Source organism: Cydia amplana, chromosome 12 (assembly GCF_948474715.1).
Source record: "Cydia amplana chromosome 12, ilCydAmpl1.1, whole genome shotgun sequence".
NCBI lineage: Eukaryota > Metazoa > Arthropoda > Insecta > Lepidoptera > Tortricidae > Cydia > Cydia amplana.
The window spans coordinates 12,898,483-12,916,839 of record NC_086080.1 but is presented as its reverse complement, the minus strand read 5'-3'; the positions used below and the strand labels follow the sequence as shown (position 1 = coordinate 12,916,839).

Here is an 18,357-nt window from a genome sequence, read left to right as displayed (position 1 = left end):
AGGCTGGCAGTACGGATATGATGGTCGTTCTTGTCTACGTGACAGCGTGATAAAACGGTGTCCGTCACTTTCTTTCCCACGGTGTTAAACAGTGACAGTTTTTTTATCACGTGGATAAAGATGGATAAAGCTATCCATAATAGGCTGGCAGCTAAGCGACGCCTATATATTTTAATTGATTATATTTCTGATTCCTCTAATTTTACTTCCAGCCAGCAACAGCGTCATCAGTGCTGCTACTCCACCTGGGGACGGTGGGTGCGCTGGCGAGCGGCGCGGCGCTGTGCGCGGGCGGCGGCGCGTGCGCGTGCGGCGCGCTGCTGCATGCGCTGCACCCGCTGCAGCTGTGGACCGTGTGCGGGCTGCACGCCGACCGCGCTGCCGCCATCGCTGCTCCGCTGCACTATGCTGCCATTGTCTCTGCCAAGAAGGTAAACGAACACCTTCTTCTTCTTTTCGTGTAGAGGGATCAAACTTCTTAAAAGTAAATTTTTGTCTGCCAATGCTTTGTCACTTCTAGCCCTCAGGAGATCTTGGGACGAACACCTAAAACGCGTGTTGGGTCATTCTACTAGAATGTCGCTTACGTAACGCCATTCTTCTAGTACTTGTGAAAATGCTGAGAAAGCGATATCGGGTCTGGTAATATTTAATGACTTGGCTAACAGATTGGCAGTAGGTACCTATATATTCTCGAGCTTTACGGTTTTGATTGAGGTAGCTGTTATATGTACAAGGCAAAAGCTTAACATAAGCGACATTCTCGTGGAATGTCCCTTTTAGACTACACAATTTTTCCTCTTCGGTTATGGTGGTATAACAGAAAAAATGGAATCACGACTCACGACTAAAGTAAACGGTGTACTCCTATACATTAGAGCTCGAGAAATAGTGGAGTTTAAAACGCGTTTAATTTAGCGACATACTCGTACTGTACGAGATACATCCACTGCGCGCGGCAGTCGTCTTTCATTGCTAAGCTTAAATAAATTCAATATACTATTTTAATAATTAGTTAAAGTTAACCATAGAATTCTTAAAGCGATTTTAGAGAACAGTAAGTTCATGGACTTGTTAGGCGTCTTTAGGGAAATCCTGCAAATTAATTTCTGGGTGGATTCTGATTTCGAAAATTTTAATTCTTGTTTTCCTTTTGTCATGACATCAAGCCGATGCTGATGCTGAAAGCTTTTATGGAAAACTTTCAAATATATTTTTTCTCCGTTGAAATTGTTCAAAACTCGCTATTTCTTATTGTTTGCTAAAACAGGAAACGGGATATTGAATTCCGCGCCGTCAAAGCATAGACACGGAAATGGCAATATGAACAGGCGGGAATCGTTAACTGGTTACTGTCATAACTTAAAACTGGGTCACCGCGCTGCCTTTGTCCAAAGCGATCCAATTTAAATTGCTTGAGCATTCACAGGTCGCTTGCCTATTATCAATAATTCACCGTTTAAATTAAAAATGTATAATCGTATATCGCGTTAGCTTTCAAGTTTAGACTGCAGGTTTGCAGTTGATGTAAATAATAAATTTTGGTTTCAGGTGCTTATAAGCGTGGCAGGTGGCTGGGTGGCGATGGCGGCGCTCCTTGCGCCCTTGGCCGTAGCGAAGCCGCCGCTGGTTTACAACACCGGCATCGGCAGCTGCGCGCCCGACTGCGGCGCCGGCCCCGCCGCGCTGGGCTTCTGCCTCGTATACGCTTTACTAACTTTAATACTGCCGGTTTTTCTAGTCGCTCTCTGCAGCCTAAAAATCCTTCGTATAGCGCGGTATCATCGACACAGAATTGCGGCCGCAATTTACGAAGTTACACTCTCTGCACAGGTTACCGTCACACACCAACGAAACCCATTCTCAACACCACCGCCGCCCCGACGTCGAGCTATGTCAGCGGTGCTCCAACCTCTCGGCTCTTTAGCTATACTCTACTTTCCATACTACTGCGTGTTGATATGGCCGGCTATTGCCGTTCCACCGCAGCCGGTGGCGGCCATTTCGGCGGCACTGCTCGCAGCCGCTCCACCTGTCAACAGTATTTTATACGGCATCCGAAGTCGACCACTTCGTGATTCCTTGCGAAACTATCGACGGAAAAGAATGACGAAAAGCGAGGTGACACAGGAAATTCAGGCGAGGACTCCGAGTGCTTGCGGTTCTCGGCGGCCGTCGTTGTCAGCGGGCTCGGGCTCTATTCGTCCGCCGACGACGAGACGGCTTTCGGATGCAGCAGCTATGGGCTCACGTGGATCGGAGAGGCCTGCACAGCGAGCCGCGTCGTGCAACATGTTGCAGGATCAGGCACACGAAGAACTGACGCGGCCGCGGGTGTCAGCTATTCCCATAATCCGCGCACCGCCGCACGTGGTTCTCGGCCGAGCTCTCGGGTTGGAGGAAAATGCGGCTCGGGATCGCCGTCGACGTAGGTCGCCACGCATCACAGTCACTCGAGCGATGTCGGACGAGAGCGAGTCGCCGACGCGGCGGCCGCTCTGCAGGCAACAGTCACGGTCCAGCGGGGCGCTCCTGGGCCAGATGTACTCGCCGGCCGTGTCAGAGAACATGAGCCTGGACCAGCCGGCCGAGGAGCAGCTCCTCCTTTCGTGGCCCCAACACCAACCTCACGTAAACACACACGACGCTTTATAAATGGGTATTAAATTAGGATAGATAGATGTGCGTATAAAGACAATAACTGTATGTGCGGTTCGAAAATGAGTCAGCTTCGGTGTTTAAAGATATTATTTTTAGTCGCTTTGTACCGGACTCTTGTCGACCCTCCTGACCAAACTGTGACCAAATATAAAGTTTCCTATGACTATTTATTAGAAGTATTGTAGTCGTAATAATTTATTCTACAGGGTTCCTCCATATCGTTAGCTTTACTACTGAAGTATTACTTTAGTGTGTATTTCTAAAGATTTTATTTTTGAAATATTCCATAGGTTTAGAAAGAGTTTAATGAGATGGTTAAATTTATTATGTTGTCTATTTTGTGACGAAGTCGATGATATTTTTAAGACAAAGTTAGGTACTTACTCAGGGGATCGTGTAGTACCTATAGTGTAGGCTGCCCCAGCTGCTTGCGCCGTCCAGTTAGCTAATTCACAGTATCGATTGATATGATGTCTATTCGAGTATCAAAGGAAGATGAATTTGAAAGTTCATAGAATTTCACAATAGAGATGCATCTCGTTCGAAGGGGAATTGGGTTGGGCCACATTCTTCGCGCCGTAACGTTACCTAAGTTGATTTAAGTAGTGTTAGAAACTCGCTTTACCTCACGTAAAGGTACTCTGTCACTTCGCCAATGGCTTTAAATAGATTCTGTCTCGCAATCTTGTCGGAAACTATGTATTTTAGAGTATATTGAAAAATTCAATTCACTTGAAAGACTTTATTTTGTAAAATATTTTCACAAGGAGGATGGTGATAAAATCTCAATCTCAATATTGTTATTTTGCGATAGAAACTGATCTTTATTTGTAAAGTAGAGATGTATGTCAGTGAAAGATTTAAAATATCGTTATGTAATGATAAATGTTTGGTAGATATAAAATATCATTTGTTATTCTAGTCAGAAAGCTGTTGTTTTACGATATCTGTGTTAATTTATAATGTAAGTTAAGACTACAAGTAAAGAATTCAACGCAAAATTCTATGATTTTTCTTTCCCATTATCATTCGCAAGCCTGTGTCTACCCAATATCATTCGTCGAGACGATGAGCTAGCAAAGCGCGTTCTCTTTTGAATGAATTATAATCTTTATTTTAGGCAACTATAAGCCCATAAAAATACCTTAAAACTAGCATACATTATAAAGCTGGTCAAGCAAATCTTGTCAGTAAAAAAAGGCGTGAAATTCAAATTTTCTATGTGACGATATCCCTTTGCGCCTATATTTTTCAAATTTGCCGCCTTTTTTTACTGACAAGATCTGCTTGACCAAGTATAAAAATATATCTTAACACAAAAAAAACTTAAAAAAACACATTATGAATGTGAAAAGTTACGCAACCCCGCAGTGGAACGAATAAGTAGTAGCATGGGATAAATGCCAGGTGTACTCAAACAAGACAAGCCAAGTAGGTATCTATTTAATCGTTGAAAAACACTAATTTAAGAGGAAATATAAAAGCGTCCACAGGCGAACCCCGGCTCGTACTAATGAGTTTTTCGGAACTTATATGTACGAAATATCATTTTCACCTCAGCAGCTCGAACAAGGGTACTTTGCTACTTAAAAACAGTGAGCATAATCGCATTTTGCTCACTGAGTGAGACAAAATGAGCAAAATGCGATTTTGCTCACTCAGTGAGCAAAATGCGATTTTGCTCACTGTTTTTAAGTAGCAAAGTACCCTTGTTCGAGCTGCTGAGGTGAAAATTTAATTGTTGGTATATCTTAAGAAAACATGAGTGAATAGAGGTAAGATGAAGAAGGAATACATTTTTCGGGTTCTCTAATATGTTCTCACTGCTGAGGTGAAAAATGTTGTGTACTACACGAGATCAAAGTTATTTACATCTCGTGCGCTTTTGAGTCCCTTACTACGCTCAAGATTCTAAATTAGATTCACTCGCTACGCTCGTGAATCTATTATAGAATCTTTCGCTTGCACGGGACTCAAAATAAGCACTCGAAGAAATATCAAACTTTGATCTCTTGTTGTACAAATAACTATTTCACCTCAGCAGCTCGAACAAGGGTACTTTGCTACTTAAAAACAGTGAGCAAAATGCGATTTTGCTCACTGAGTGAGACAAAATTAGCAAAATGCGTTTGCTCAGTCAGTGAGCAAAATGCGATTTTGCTCACTGTTTTTAAGTAGCAAAGTACCCTTCTTCGAGCTGCTGAGGTGAAAACTTAATTGTTGGTATATCTTAAGAAAACATGAGTGAATAGGTATAAGTGATGAAGAAGGAATACATTTTTCGGGTTCTCTAATATGTTCTCATTGCTGAGGTGAAAAGTTTTGTGAACTACACGAGATCAAAGTTATTTACATCTCGTGCGCTTTTGAGTCCCTTACTACGCTCAAGATTCTAAATTAGATTCACTCGCTACGCTCGTCTAGCTCGTCTCGATCTAGTGTAGAATCTTTCGTTTGCACGGGACTCAAAATAAGCACTCGAAGAAATATCAAACTTTGATCTCTTGTTGTACAAATAACTATTGATATTTACCAGTCGCTTTTCGGTGAAGGAAAACATCGTGAGGAAACCGGACTATTTAATCCCAATACGGGTCGGGTCGGGTTCGTAAAAACTAGTGCCCACGCCAATTACTAGGATTAGTTGCCAAGCGGACCCCAGGCTCCCATGAGCCGTGGCAAAATGCTGGGACAACGCGAGGAAGATGATGATGATGATAAAAGCGTCCACACCGTACAAGATACAGATGTTGACTGAACGTTGACCGCTATGTAAACCTATCCCGTTAGCTTGGTTACTCTTATCGATGACCAATTACGCTCTGTTTTAGAGTTCTGGTACTATTAGTTTCCCTTCATAATGTAGCAGTTCAGTAGTCCCACGCTACGATTCTTCTCTACATATACGGTAGTCATTCCGAAGCACGACTGCTATTACGGCCTCGGTAGAAGTGCATTAGGTACTTATAGCAGCATATCAAGTATGTATAGGTAACTATATAATATGTTCGATGATAGGTAGGTGTCAGCGAGTAGAATTACGAGCAGGTACAGTGTATAGGTAATATAGCCGCTAGATTATAACGTTATCTAGGGAGCCAAGCTTCATTTTACGGCACGGATTGTCGTCTAAATTCAACATCAGCTATAAACTGGCATAATAAACGGACATAAAACGGACGGCACCTTAGCATAAACTATCGCAACCAGTACATTGCTTTAAACCACCGATAAGCCTTAATACTCATTAAATTGTTGTAATAATAAAGCACTTTGCCATAATACAAGTTAGACATGAAATAGCTATCTACTTTTAACCAGTCTTTTACAACTATATTTCACACGTCGACGTACCGGTCACGTGACGAATATTAAATGGATATTTTAAAGAATCTGTGGCCCCTTATATTTCGGAGACAATTTGAAAAAGTAAGTAACTTATTTTAATTATTTTTCTTAGTTACATGTACATATTGAACACTGTCAGCATGGCAAGGAAGCGTAGGGATTAGGGCTTCCAATACCGGGATCCCGGTATTTCGGGATCCCGGGATCCCGGCTTTTTAGACGCATTTTTCAATACCGGTATTTTTAAAGGCAATACCGGGATCCCGGTATTTTAAAAAATGAGGGAAATCGCAGTATAAACCCTTTAAATCCAATATATTCGGCTGTATCAAAAAAATCAAAAAGCTTACTAAACGTCAGACGCATCTAGAGTAGACCAATAAAAGTCTGCAACGATTTTGATAGCACGCGCAGTGCAAGTGTTATTTTAAACGTCAAAATTCTATAAAATTATGACGTACAAATAACACTCGCACTGCGTACTGCGTATGCTATCAAAATCGTTTCAGACTTTACTTGGTCTAACTCTAACTGGTCTCTAACCCTCATTTTATTATTGAAACAAGATCGTTGCCTATGCGTCAGATAAATATTTGGTGGTTGGTGGTGGATGAATCCTGAAGTTATGTGAGTGATGAATATGATGATAGTGACATTAACATTAACATAATTAGTTTTTATAATTTTATCAAAAAATAAAACGAAAGAGCAAGGATAACTGTAATAATGGCAAACCAATTTTGACGGAAAATTGAAAAAATGTTGTCTGGTTGGTTAAGTTGGACTACAAATGTGACTGGTGAGGTGAAGACAACAAATTGGATCCCGGTATTGATGAAGACAGTTTCGGTATTAATACCGGTATTGTGAGAAGTCCGGTATTTGGAAGCCCTAGTAGGGATGGACGTATGGCCACGCGTTGGGCGGACAGGATAACGTCAGAGGGCCTACCGCGAACCACGTTCGAAGTGTTGGCTCTCTGTCGCACTTGTAAATTCGTACGTAAGTGTGACAGGGAGGCAACAAGTCGAACGTGGTTCGCGGTAGACCCTCTGAGACAAAAGCCACATTACAGGCTAGCGGCTTGGAGAGTACTAGTGAAGCTGAAGAGTGTCCACAGTCGTTACGTCCCTCAGTCATGAGGATACGACAAAGAATACGCATACGCGTTTTGTCTGTCAACCGTAAGCGTAAAGCAGGTGTCGTATTCTAGATTTTAATCCTAACCAAACTATCCTTACTTATTAATTAAATACTTTACATTTCTTCTTATGAGTAATTTTCTAAATAACTACTGAAAGGTAAGTGAATAATTTGAGGAAACGCGCACCTATAAGTCCTATAACTACCTACATCTCACGAGAACTCTGCGGGATGACGTTACGCGATACGCGTTAGTAATTCGCTGAGTTAATTAATCGTAAACAGCGCATGAAATAAACCCGTACCTAGTTAGTGGCGCCCGAACTGACCGCGTTTCTGCTAAATGCTCGTAAAATCTATGGAGAATATTCGGAAATTGATATTGATATAAAATTTTGCATTTTTTAATTAGTTCAAGGATTAGTGTTACTATTGTAACACTTATTAGTGAATATACTCTTTTATTGATGATATATGTAATATATGTGGTCACACATGTCATTTGAATTCTTACTTAATTTTCACAAAAAATATTATTCCATGGCAACCTGCAATGCATTATTCAAAGGCATCTTGCATACGGTCTCCTCTTCGATGAAAGTAATTGTAACAAAAAACTTGAATTAAAACCACCCTTTCCGTAGCATAATGACCGGTACGAGAGTAATGTAAATTTTGTAAATATACCCGAGGAGATCAAACACTTAAGCTTACTCATTTCGCCTAAGTCAACTCCGTCAATGAGTGAGGTAAAACGTCTCAATTTCAATTCATTAGTGGTCTGCTATTTCTAACTCTTATGGAGTGCGAGTTGTACGACCAGTGTAACTATGATCTTTAGGCCCCCGTTTCAACATTACGACAATTGTCACCTGACAAAGACAATTCGCTGTAAAGCCTGACTAGTAATACAATACGATCATTGTCAAGAGGGTGCTGTTATTCTCATTTATAGGGTGACAGTTCAGTATAGTATGATAAATTGATAAAATTAGTTCCAGTTAAATTCCGCATCATGGCGCGTGATCAAAATCATATATTCCTGGCCAGGCTTTACATAGGTACAGTGCTGGACCAACAACTCAATAATTATGTATTGATGCTACTTAATTTTTACCGTTCTTACAGAGATGTACGGTCTCACGGAAATGTACAGAAAATTGACAGTCAGGTGTCAAGTGTCAGTGTGGTGTAGGCGCCAGGGCCCGATGTTATAAAGACGTCGAACAAGCGCCACCAATGGCCAGAAGAGTTTTTTCTAGAGTGCTGAGTTGACGCTTTATACTTTTAAAATTTTAACTTACAAGTGTGGCGACATCCTCATTAACGTCAAATTTCTATGAACATATGACGTTTATTATGACACTCCCTGACTTTGTTCTGTTCAAGTCAGTGCACAGTTAGCTTAGACGGAAAACTACCTACGAGTATTTTAATCAGAGACCACACTACATTGGATCTTAGGCGAACGCCCGTCAGCAATGAGAATAAGGGGTCCGAGTATGGTTGCTGGGTCCATAAATGGGGTCCTGATGAAATCTCACACTAATAGAGGCTCCTATTATGTAAAAGAAATTGTGGGAAATTGTGGGAATGAAAAGTTTGTATTTATATACCTATCTAAAAACAATTGAAAAGTTGTAGGTGCTTTCGAAAGGTATCATTTGGGGTTTTAAGTAGGTATTATGTACTTAGGTATTAAATTTAAAGCAAGGAGCCAGCAAATCTAGATTTATTATACGCTTGATGTTCAAATGGCACTGACCTATAGTAGTTTGCCGTCATTAAAGATCTCAGGAGTCACGATTTGCAAAAACACGTGCAATATTTACTATAAAAATGACAAGGTATATCGTCGGGTGAGAATAAATACATTTGTGCCATACGCCACTTACATTGGTTTGTAGGCGAGAGAAAAGAACCAAAAAAGTAATATTTTTCGAAAAGTTTTAGATTTAGGATTTACTTATTTATCATGTTTACTATTTATAAGACTCACTAAGAAAAGTAAACAGTAAGTGGGGCATTATTTATAAAAAGGGACCTTATTGTCGATGGCGCTTACGCCGCACAGCGTCGCGCGGCATTGTATTTATATCGAAGCATCGTTAATAATGGCGTAACCGCCATCGACAATAAGGTCCCTTTTCATAGATAACGTCACAAGTTAGCAAGTTACTTATACTTCGGAAGTTAAACTCTAGCGCCACGTATATCCGTACCACGAGTAAAGTTGACATTAACTTGAAGTTTATGTAAGCGACTGCGTGAACTCGATCGCATTCCATCTCGCTCGCACTGATATATTGGTGCGATAGAATGCTATCGAGTTCACGCACTTGCTGACGTAAATGAAAAGGCCAATTCGTGGTAGCAGTTCCATGGTTAGGCAATCTAGAGTTAACCGTTTATACAGTACCTACAGTTTAACCCTGTATAAACGGTTAACTCCGAATTAGTTGGCTAACCCTGGAACGCGAAAGTGGCCAAAAAGGACCCATCCCCCACTAAGCAGGATCATAGAAGACTAAAGAAATAGTTCCGAAGAGAAAAGAAAAGAAGATAAATGCGGAAATATTTATGTAGTAAATAATAGTGTGTAGTTACTTATTGAAAGCGGATTGAATTTTGTATGAAAAATCGAACCACCTTAATCAATCAATTATTTTATTGCAAGAACTGTGTGTGTGTGTGTGTGTGTGTGTGTGTGTGTGTGTGTGTGTGTGTGTGTGTGTGAGTGTGTGTAAAAATAAGTAAGTAGGTATAATTAAAAGATTAAACGAACCTGTAAGTGAAGTTCTATGTGTATTATATGTATAAGATATGACTAGCCCGAGACATATCATATATTATTTCAGTCGTCAGCGGTGTCATCGAGTTTTAAGTTTTTATTTGCGGCCAACTCTCTGAATATCACGTGAAAAGGTGGCTGCTTCAAGTGAAATAATATATGATATGTCTCGGGCTAGGCAGTATCGTATAATCTCAACAATACACGTGTTCAAAAGTCGCAGTCCTTAATAAGCTGTTTAAACATCTACATTTCGGGGCTTTACTAAGGTATCTTCAGTATCTCAACATATTTGTTCACTAGAGCTGTATTTTTATTATTTTACTAGCTTTTGGCCGCGACTTCGTTTGCGTGGAGTTAGTAATTTGGGCAGCTTATTTTTACCCAATCAGCTTTTCATCGATTTTCCATACAAATTTCCACCCCCCCTTTCACCCTAACTATCTCCATACCAAATTACAACTAAATCGGTTCAGCGGTTTAAGCGTGAAGAGGTAACAGACATACAGACAGACAGACAGACAGACAGACACATTTTCTGTATGGAAGTCTGGATAAAGGTATCATATTATACCTTCGCATAATATTTACATAAAGATACTTTTATGGAAGTACCTACTAAACAACTCCATAAAGCATTACAAATATTTACCTATCACCGTATCTTATTTGACGAATAATATTTCTTACGATACGTAATACTATTATTTAAACTGTGACGATACTGAGGTGAAGCGCGAGTCGCACGACTCGCATGCCATGACTTACAAAAGTTACGAGTACAATATAGGGAATATTATGCAAAAGTTGTGCAGGGGGCCGATTTTTAGGGTTCCGTAGCCAAATGGCAAAAAACGGAACCCTTATAGATTCGTCATGTCTGTCTGTCTGTCCGTCCGTCTGTCCGTCTGTCTGTCCGTCCGTATGTCACAGCCACTTTTTTCCGAAACTATAAGAACTATTGAAACTTGAAAGTTGAAACTTGTTGAAACTTGGTAAGTAGATGTATTCTGTGAACCGCATTAAGATTTTCACACAAAAATATAAAAAAAAAACAATAAATTTTGGGGGTTCCCCATACTGCGAACTGAAACTCAAAATTTTTTTTTTCATCAAACCCATACGTGTGGGGTATCTATGGATAGGTCTTCAAAAATGATATTGAGGTTTCTAATGTCATTTTTTTCTAAACTGAATAGTTTGCGCGAGATACACTCCCAAATTGGTAAAATGTGTGTCCCCCCCTGTAACTTCTAAAATAAGAGAATGATAAAACTAAAAAAATATATGATGTACCATGCAAACTTCCACCGAAAATTGGTTTGAACGAGATCTAGTAAGTAGTTTTTTTTTAATACGTCATAAATCCCCTGAATACGGAACCCTTCATGGGCGAGTCCGACTCGCACTTGGCCGCTTTTTGAATTTCAAACGTTCGAATTTAAAAGCGAGTGGTCGAAAATAATCGTACACGAAAATGTGTGACGATTTTTTTCGCATGATCCTAATTTTGAAATTTACCATTCGTATTCGTACATATTAGAACAAATTAAATTATATACAGAAAATATTTTAATTTGTTGTTATTTCAAGTAGAAACACTTCCAGCCTGGAGCACTGGAGGCTTGGGTCACTTTTTCTTAGTATATGACATTTATTTCAGTTTATAGTCACCATTCGACCATGATAAATTGATGACTTTCGATAGTAAGGACTTAAAAAATATTTATATTTCAACCAATGACTAGCTAATCTAATAAACACAAAAAATCTAATAAATTAATTCCTTTATGATATTTTTTTATTGGCGGCATATAATACAAATGTGATTAAAATTGTGGATTCCTACTTTCTACTGATAGAATTGAATACGAGTGGTCAATACCACTCGATTCTCAAATTTTATCAGTAGAATTTCAAAAATAGCATTTCATCGTTTTCCACTGATTTTCGAGTGACGAAATCGAATGGTCGACATTCAAAAATCGGCCCCCAGGTTCCCATACAAGTTGCAGTCGGGTTGCAGTCCGTCTGTACCGGCCCTTATTATTTTCTATACCTAAAGTATCGATTTCAGTTGTCGATGAATCATTTTGTATATCCCTCGTCACAGATTATGTTAATAGTTCTCCTTTTGCCAGAATAAGTTCAGGAACCTAATACAGATTTGAAAACTGGTTACGGTTTTGAACTGGTTTTGATACGACCGTGACGATCGTCTTGTTTGGATTAGCGCATCTGACGCACCGTACGGGCGATTGTGCACTACAGTGAATTTTACTGTCCGGCAGTCCGAATTTCATGGTCCGATATGGCATGAAAAAAAACGGGTGATTGGCTTGTGCACTTGTCCGTCTTTTTCCTCGCAGGTGCGGCGCAGTGTCATGAAAAAAACGGATGATTGGCTTGTGCACTTGTCCGTCTTTTTACTCGCAGGTGCGGCGCAGTGTCATGAAAAAAACGGATGATTGGCTTGTGCACTTGTCCGTCTTTTTACTAAAAGAGAGGCCCGCCCCCGCTCGGCCAAATCATGAATTATACTAATTCCAGACGCAGTGCACAAGCATAAACACGTTTTTCATGGCTGTCATCTCGGACCGTAAAAACTCGGACTGCCGGACAGTAAAATTCATTGTAGTGCACAATCGCCCTACAACTATCACTTAAATTCGCGTGCACAGCGTAAGCGATCTTCAAGGTCGTTTCAAAGATCAAAACCATGACAAGTTGATAAATCTGAATCGGGCTCCTGGGTAGGTAAAATAATTGATTCGTTTTCTGTGGGAAACAAGATCTTAATATTATGTCTGGTGGTAACGAATAAAATACATCCGATCAGAGTCAAAGCAAATATACTGTAACAGATATGCTACACATTATGCCCATGAGGGATAAAACATGCGCAGAACACTCCTTTAAGAAAAACCAACGCAACACTCAAGAACTTATTGAGCTTTTTATTTAACCGACTTCAATTCCAAGAAGAAGGACTGTATTCGGTTGTGGCTAGTTGTCATGTTTGTTCACCGATTATTCCGAGCCCTGTGGTCCGATAAGAGTATTTTTTTGTTTCGAAGGAGTTTGAAGTCGGTTATTTTTTTTTTGTTTTATTACACCGACTTCAATTCCAAGAAGGAGGAGGTTCTGTATTCGGTTGTGGCTATTTTTTATGTTTGTTCACCGATTATTCCGAGCCCTGTGGTCCGATTTGAGTATTTTTTTTGTTTCGAAGGAGTTTTAAGTCGGTTTTCTTTTTTTTTGGTAGACACCTATAACAGTATCTTTACCTACTTAATGGCTCCTCTACACGATGGGCCAGCGCTGGGCCAATGAGTTGGCCATGCGATGGTTTGAACGCAACTTTCTACACGATGGCGACATTCAGTTGTGATCTATCCGGTTTCCAAGATGGACGTGAAAGCATTAGCCGTTGCAGCAATTTATCTATACGCCACGTATCAATATTTCCTTCAAGTAATTAAAAAAAATGGCGTAGAAGCTGCAGGAGTTTTTGGATGATACAATACTTCCCGGTAAAAAATGAATGTTAGATTTTTTTAAAGAATTAAATTAATTAAATATCTTTTTTAATTTCATGTTACCATACAATTTGCTTTACATAATTATTTTAGATCGTATTATAATTTTGTTACTAGCTTACCAACATAGCTGTGCAAATTGTGCAGTGTAGGTACTTACTATGTATAGTTAGATATGTATATAATATTCATTTATTTAACTATGTAAGTATGTATGTGTGTGTGTGTGTGTATGTTTAAGTATGTATTGTTATATTTATTTATTTAAATTGTAAATGTACTGTCTGCGTAAATTTCCTATTCCTTCATTACTTCCATAATGAGGCCACGTACTCGTCATTTTTAATAAAAAAAACCGTAAATTGATACTGAGCGCAAACGTCCACACTCGACCGCGTTCGAGCGCGCACTGTGGATTGGGCCACGTGTAGATGCGTACCGCCATCGCTGGCCCTACCTTTGATGTGTTGGTTCCTCTACACGATGGCCCAACATATTGGTCCAATATATTGGGCCAACGTGTAGACAGGGTAGTGGTGTCGGTTGGCTTATGGCGCGGCGAATGGCGATGGGTTGGCCGTGGTGTCGGTTTTTCGTCCCCACATCAAAGGTATTGGGCCAGCGATGGCGGTACGCATCTACACGTGGCCCAGTCCACAGTGCGTGCTCGAACACGGTCGAGTGTGGACGTTTATGCTCAGTATCAATTTATGGTTTTTTTTTTATTAAAAATGAAGAGTACGTGGCCTCATTATGGAAGGAATAGGAAATTTACGCAGACAGTACATTTATAATTTAAATAAATAAATATAACAATACATACTTATGTAGCTGGTCAAGCAAATCTTGTCAGTAGAAAAAGGCGCGAAATTCAAATGTTCTATGGGACGATAACCCTTCGCGCCTACATTGTTTTAAATTTGCCGCCTTTTTCTACTGACAAGATTTTCTTGACCATCTTTAGTGAAATAAATGAAAATTAGATACATATCTAACTATATACAGTAAGTACCTACATTGCACAATTTGCACAGCTAATATGTTGGTAAGCTAGTAACAAAATTAAATAAAAATTATAATATGTACTAAAATAATTTAAGCAACTTATAAGGTAACATGAAATTAAAAAAGATATTTAATTAATTTATTTCTTTGAAAAAATCTAACATTCATTTTTTTTTCGGGAAGTAGGTGTCATCAAAAAACTCTTGCAGCTTCTACGCCATTTTTTTTTATATTACTTGATGAAAATAATGGTACTTGGCGTATAGATAAATTGCTGCAACGGCTAATACTTCCACGTCCATCTTGGAAACCGGTCACATCACAACTGAATGTCGCCATCGTGTAGTTGCGTTCCAACCACCACAAGGTCATCTCGCTGGCGCAGGGCTGGGCCATCGTGTAGAGGAGCCATGTCCCGAAAAACCGACATCGCGGCCATCCCATCGCCATTCGCCGCGCCATAAGCCAACCGACACCACTACCCTCTCTACACGTTGGCCCATCATATTGGACCACTAGATTGGGCCAACGTGTAGAGGAACCATAAGATAGATTCCACTGACAGGCAGGCAGGATGGACAGGTAAGTTTAGTGATATGATTCCGATTGTCACATTTCGGATACGGATTAAGATACATGTATTTTTTTTATAAATTAAAAAAATTACATAGTTACACGTGTTCCTACTATTTGCACAGATGACAATATTATATTTAGATAAGTATAATACCTGAAAAATTGTTAATTAAGCCCGTGAAATCCATAGCTGTATTATCTTATCAGAATTCATATTTGGCAGCAATTGTGTACTAAGAATTTAAATTAAGTACCTATTTGTACAAGTGTAAACAGTTATCCCTACGATAGTATATAAGAATCTTATATAATCAAACGTAATTTTAGTAACCAAAGACGCGACCAAGGAGTAGGACCTCATATACAGAAAAAAGTAAGGTTTTTTTGTCAAAGTGATATTGATTTGAAAAATGAGTTTTTTTACCAAAATTTAGTTCCAACACCGACTTCATATTAAAATAATATTTGTAATAAAGTTGGTCAAGCAAATCTTGTCAATAAAAAAAGGCGCGAAATTCAAATTTTCTATGGGACGATATCCCTTCGCGCCTACATTTCAAATTTGCCGCCTTTTTCTACTGACAAGATCTTCTTGACCAGCTTTTTTTTTTTAAGTTATAGTTTATATATCAATTAGTTATATATCAACTATTATAGTTTAGATATCAACTAGTTCTCTTTTGCAGCGTAATTCGGGCAACCAATGTCACTTTTACGTTAGATAGAGTTAGATATCTATTAGATGTGAATTGGATCTCTAAGTCATATCCTGTGGCAATCGTTAAAGAGTATCTCCAGAATCGCGCAAATGTCAAATTTGACAGGTTAGATCTTAAACATAACGTTATCTTGGTGATGTCTAAAAGATATCTAATAGATGTCTATTTCAAAATCCGAATCGGGCCCCAAGTCAATTCATTTAGAGTAATATCATAATTATAGTGACATGAAAAATACATAGCAACATTTATAACATTACATGTCAAATTACATGTTAATATCTGGGAGACCGAGCTTTGCTCGGAACACGTATAAAAACTCAAACATGAGCATTTTTCCAGAGATAAGACCTAGCTAGATCGATTTTTAACCTCCGGACAGTGTTGGCCGAAAGTTAATGCAAATTGAAAATGCTGGCCATTAACCATTATAAATTGATAAGATAAGATAAAGATAAAAGATAGTTTATTCAAGTAGGCATAATTACAATGCGCTTATGAACGTCAAATAAAGCTAGGTAGACCGGCTCCAACCCTACACCTCTGCCCCGAGAAGATTTAAATCCCCCCTCAATTGGAGGAGGGTATCCCAATATGGGACCGGCAACAAACTCGGCGGGACACATCTTTTCAAAAATAATTACATCTTATAATTAACATGCATTACGAGAAAATAAGGGAAAAAATACAATTTAAATTACTATAGAATTCATGCAATTATACACATAAGGTGTAATAGAAATTTGATTTAGAAAATATACATATGTACATGGAATCATACAAAATCGTAGCTCTTTCAGAAAACATATCAAATTCTTACAAAAGGAAAAGAAAATAAAGTTATTAAAAGAAATGGGAAAACATATTATATAAATCTGATTGATTATTATTAATTACCAACATATAATATTTGATGTGCTTTCCTGCTTACCTGAGCTGTGTCACCTATAACTCTATACATAATACAATGTTTTTAATTGCTACTACTTTTTATTAGTTAGTTTCTGGTTTGGACCATGCATGTTTGTCTGTCAAGTAGTCCTCGACTCTGTAATAAGCTTTTAACATCAATGACTTTTTTAAGTAATTCTTAAGAGCTGGAAAGGGTAATCTTAAAGCATTCTCAGGTAACTTGTTATAAAAATGAATGCATTGCCCAACGAATGACTTTTGTACTTTACGGACACGAAACTTTCTGATAGCAAGCTTATTTCTATTTCTAGTGTTAAAGTTATGGACATCAGAATTCTTAGTGAAGGAGTCTAGATTCTTAATAACATAAATAATACTATCATATATGTATTGGGAAGCTACAGTTAAAATATTAATTTCTTTGAAAAGTTCTCTTAATGATTCACGCGCTCTTAAGTTATATATAGAACGAATGGCTCTCTTTTGTAAGACAAATATAGTCTGTATGTCAGCTGCTTTGCCCCAAACCAGAATACCATATGACATTACACTATGAAAATAACTATAATAAACAAGGCGAGCTGTTTCAACATTAGTCAGTTGTCTAATTCTCCTCACGGCGTAAGCGGCCGAACTTAATTTGTTAGCTAGTGTTCCGATATGAGGACTCCATTGTAGATTTTTGTCCAATGTTAAACCAAGAAACAGAGCTTTATCTACCATCTGAATTGAATCGTAAACTATAATCGTCCGATACGGTTTAAGGTTCAATTTATAATGGTTAATGGCCAACATTTTCAATTCGCATTAACTTTCGGCCAACACTGCCTCCGGAAACCCCCATACCTACAGCAAATTTCATAGTTAGAGCCGTTTCCGAGATCCCCGAAATACGAGTATATATATTTGCTTGAATTACTCGTTTAAAGGTATAAGATATGTACATATATTTTGAAGAGTGACGATAGCTTACTATTTGCTCAGATGCCATGTTTAATAACAATGCCATTTAAATAATAATTACTGTCATAAAAGTTATTATGACAGAAATTATTAAGCCCAGATTTGACTAAAGGGGCCCACTGATTACCAGTCCGCCGGACGATATCGGCCTGTCAGTTATTCGGAGCTGTCAAATTTTGCTTTTAACTGACAGGCCGATATCGTCCGGCGGACTGATAATCAGTGGGCTTCTTAACGAGTATGATTTCACGCAGAGAAAAGTTAAAGTTGGTACAAAAAGGTAGGGATAGACAAATATAACGTTGGTAAATATGCGAGATGCTTGACACTGCCCAAATTGTTGCCACCTCCATCCTAATAGTTTCTTCGCCTAATACAATGATTTATAACTCAAGATAGGTTATAGGCGTTCCAAAATTGAAGCGTTTACCTTGTGACAAATTGGACAAGTTGCCTTTAGACGCGGCTGGACAAGCGAGAAATGTGCACGTGCTAACGAGCTCCCGCACACCGAAAGAGAAAGAGACGACCTTATGTTTAACAACGAGTGTGACAAAGATGGATGGAATGAAAAAATTAATCAAAAATAACAAATTTCTTCGGAGGCACAGAAATAAATATGGAAGTATTTTTTGTGCTCCTCAAGTATGAGTATAACCTATCTATGTTTATATAATATCATTGGCCTAATAGAGCAACT

General features: G+C 38.9%; 1 protein-coding gene and 1 long non-coding RNA gene across 2 annotated transcripts in view; both read left to right on the top strand.

Annotated features, from left to right (window-relative positions):
• LOC134653069 (beta-3 adrenergic receptor-like) overlaps positions 1-3,157 on the top strand; it is a 114,849-nt gene extending 111,692 nt beyond the window's left edge. Inside the window, exons 3-4 of the mRNA XM_063508359.1 lie at positions 213-431; positions 1,552-3,157. Of these exons, the coding sequence (XP_063364429.1) occupies positions 213-431; positions 1,552-2,655 (1,323 nt within the window). The 3' untranslated portion in view covers positions 2,656-3,157. The remainder of the gene's footprint in view (positions 1-212; positions 432-1,551) is intronic.
• The window catches only part of LOC134653078 (uncharacterized), a 383,717-nt gene that overhangs the window by 133,407 nt on the left and 231,953 nt on the right, over positions 1-18,357 (top strand). The window lies entirely within an intron of this gene.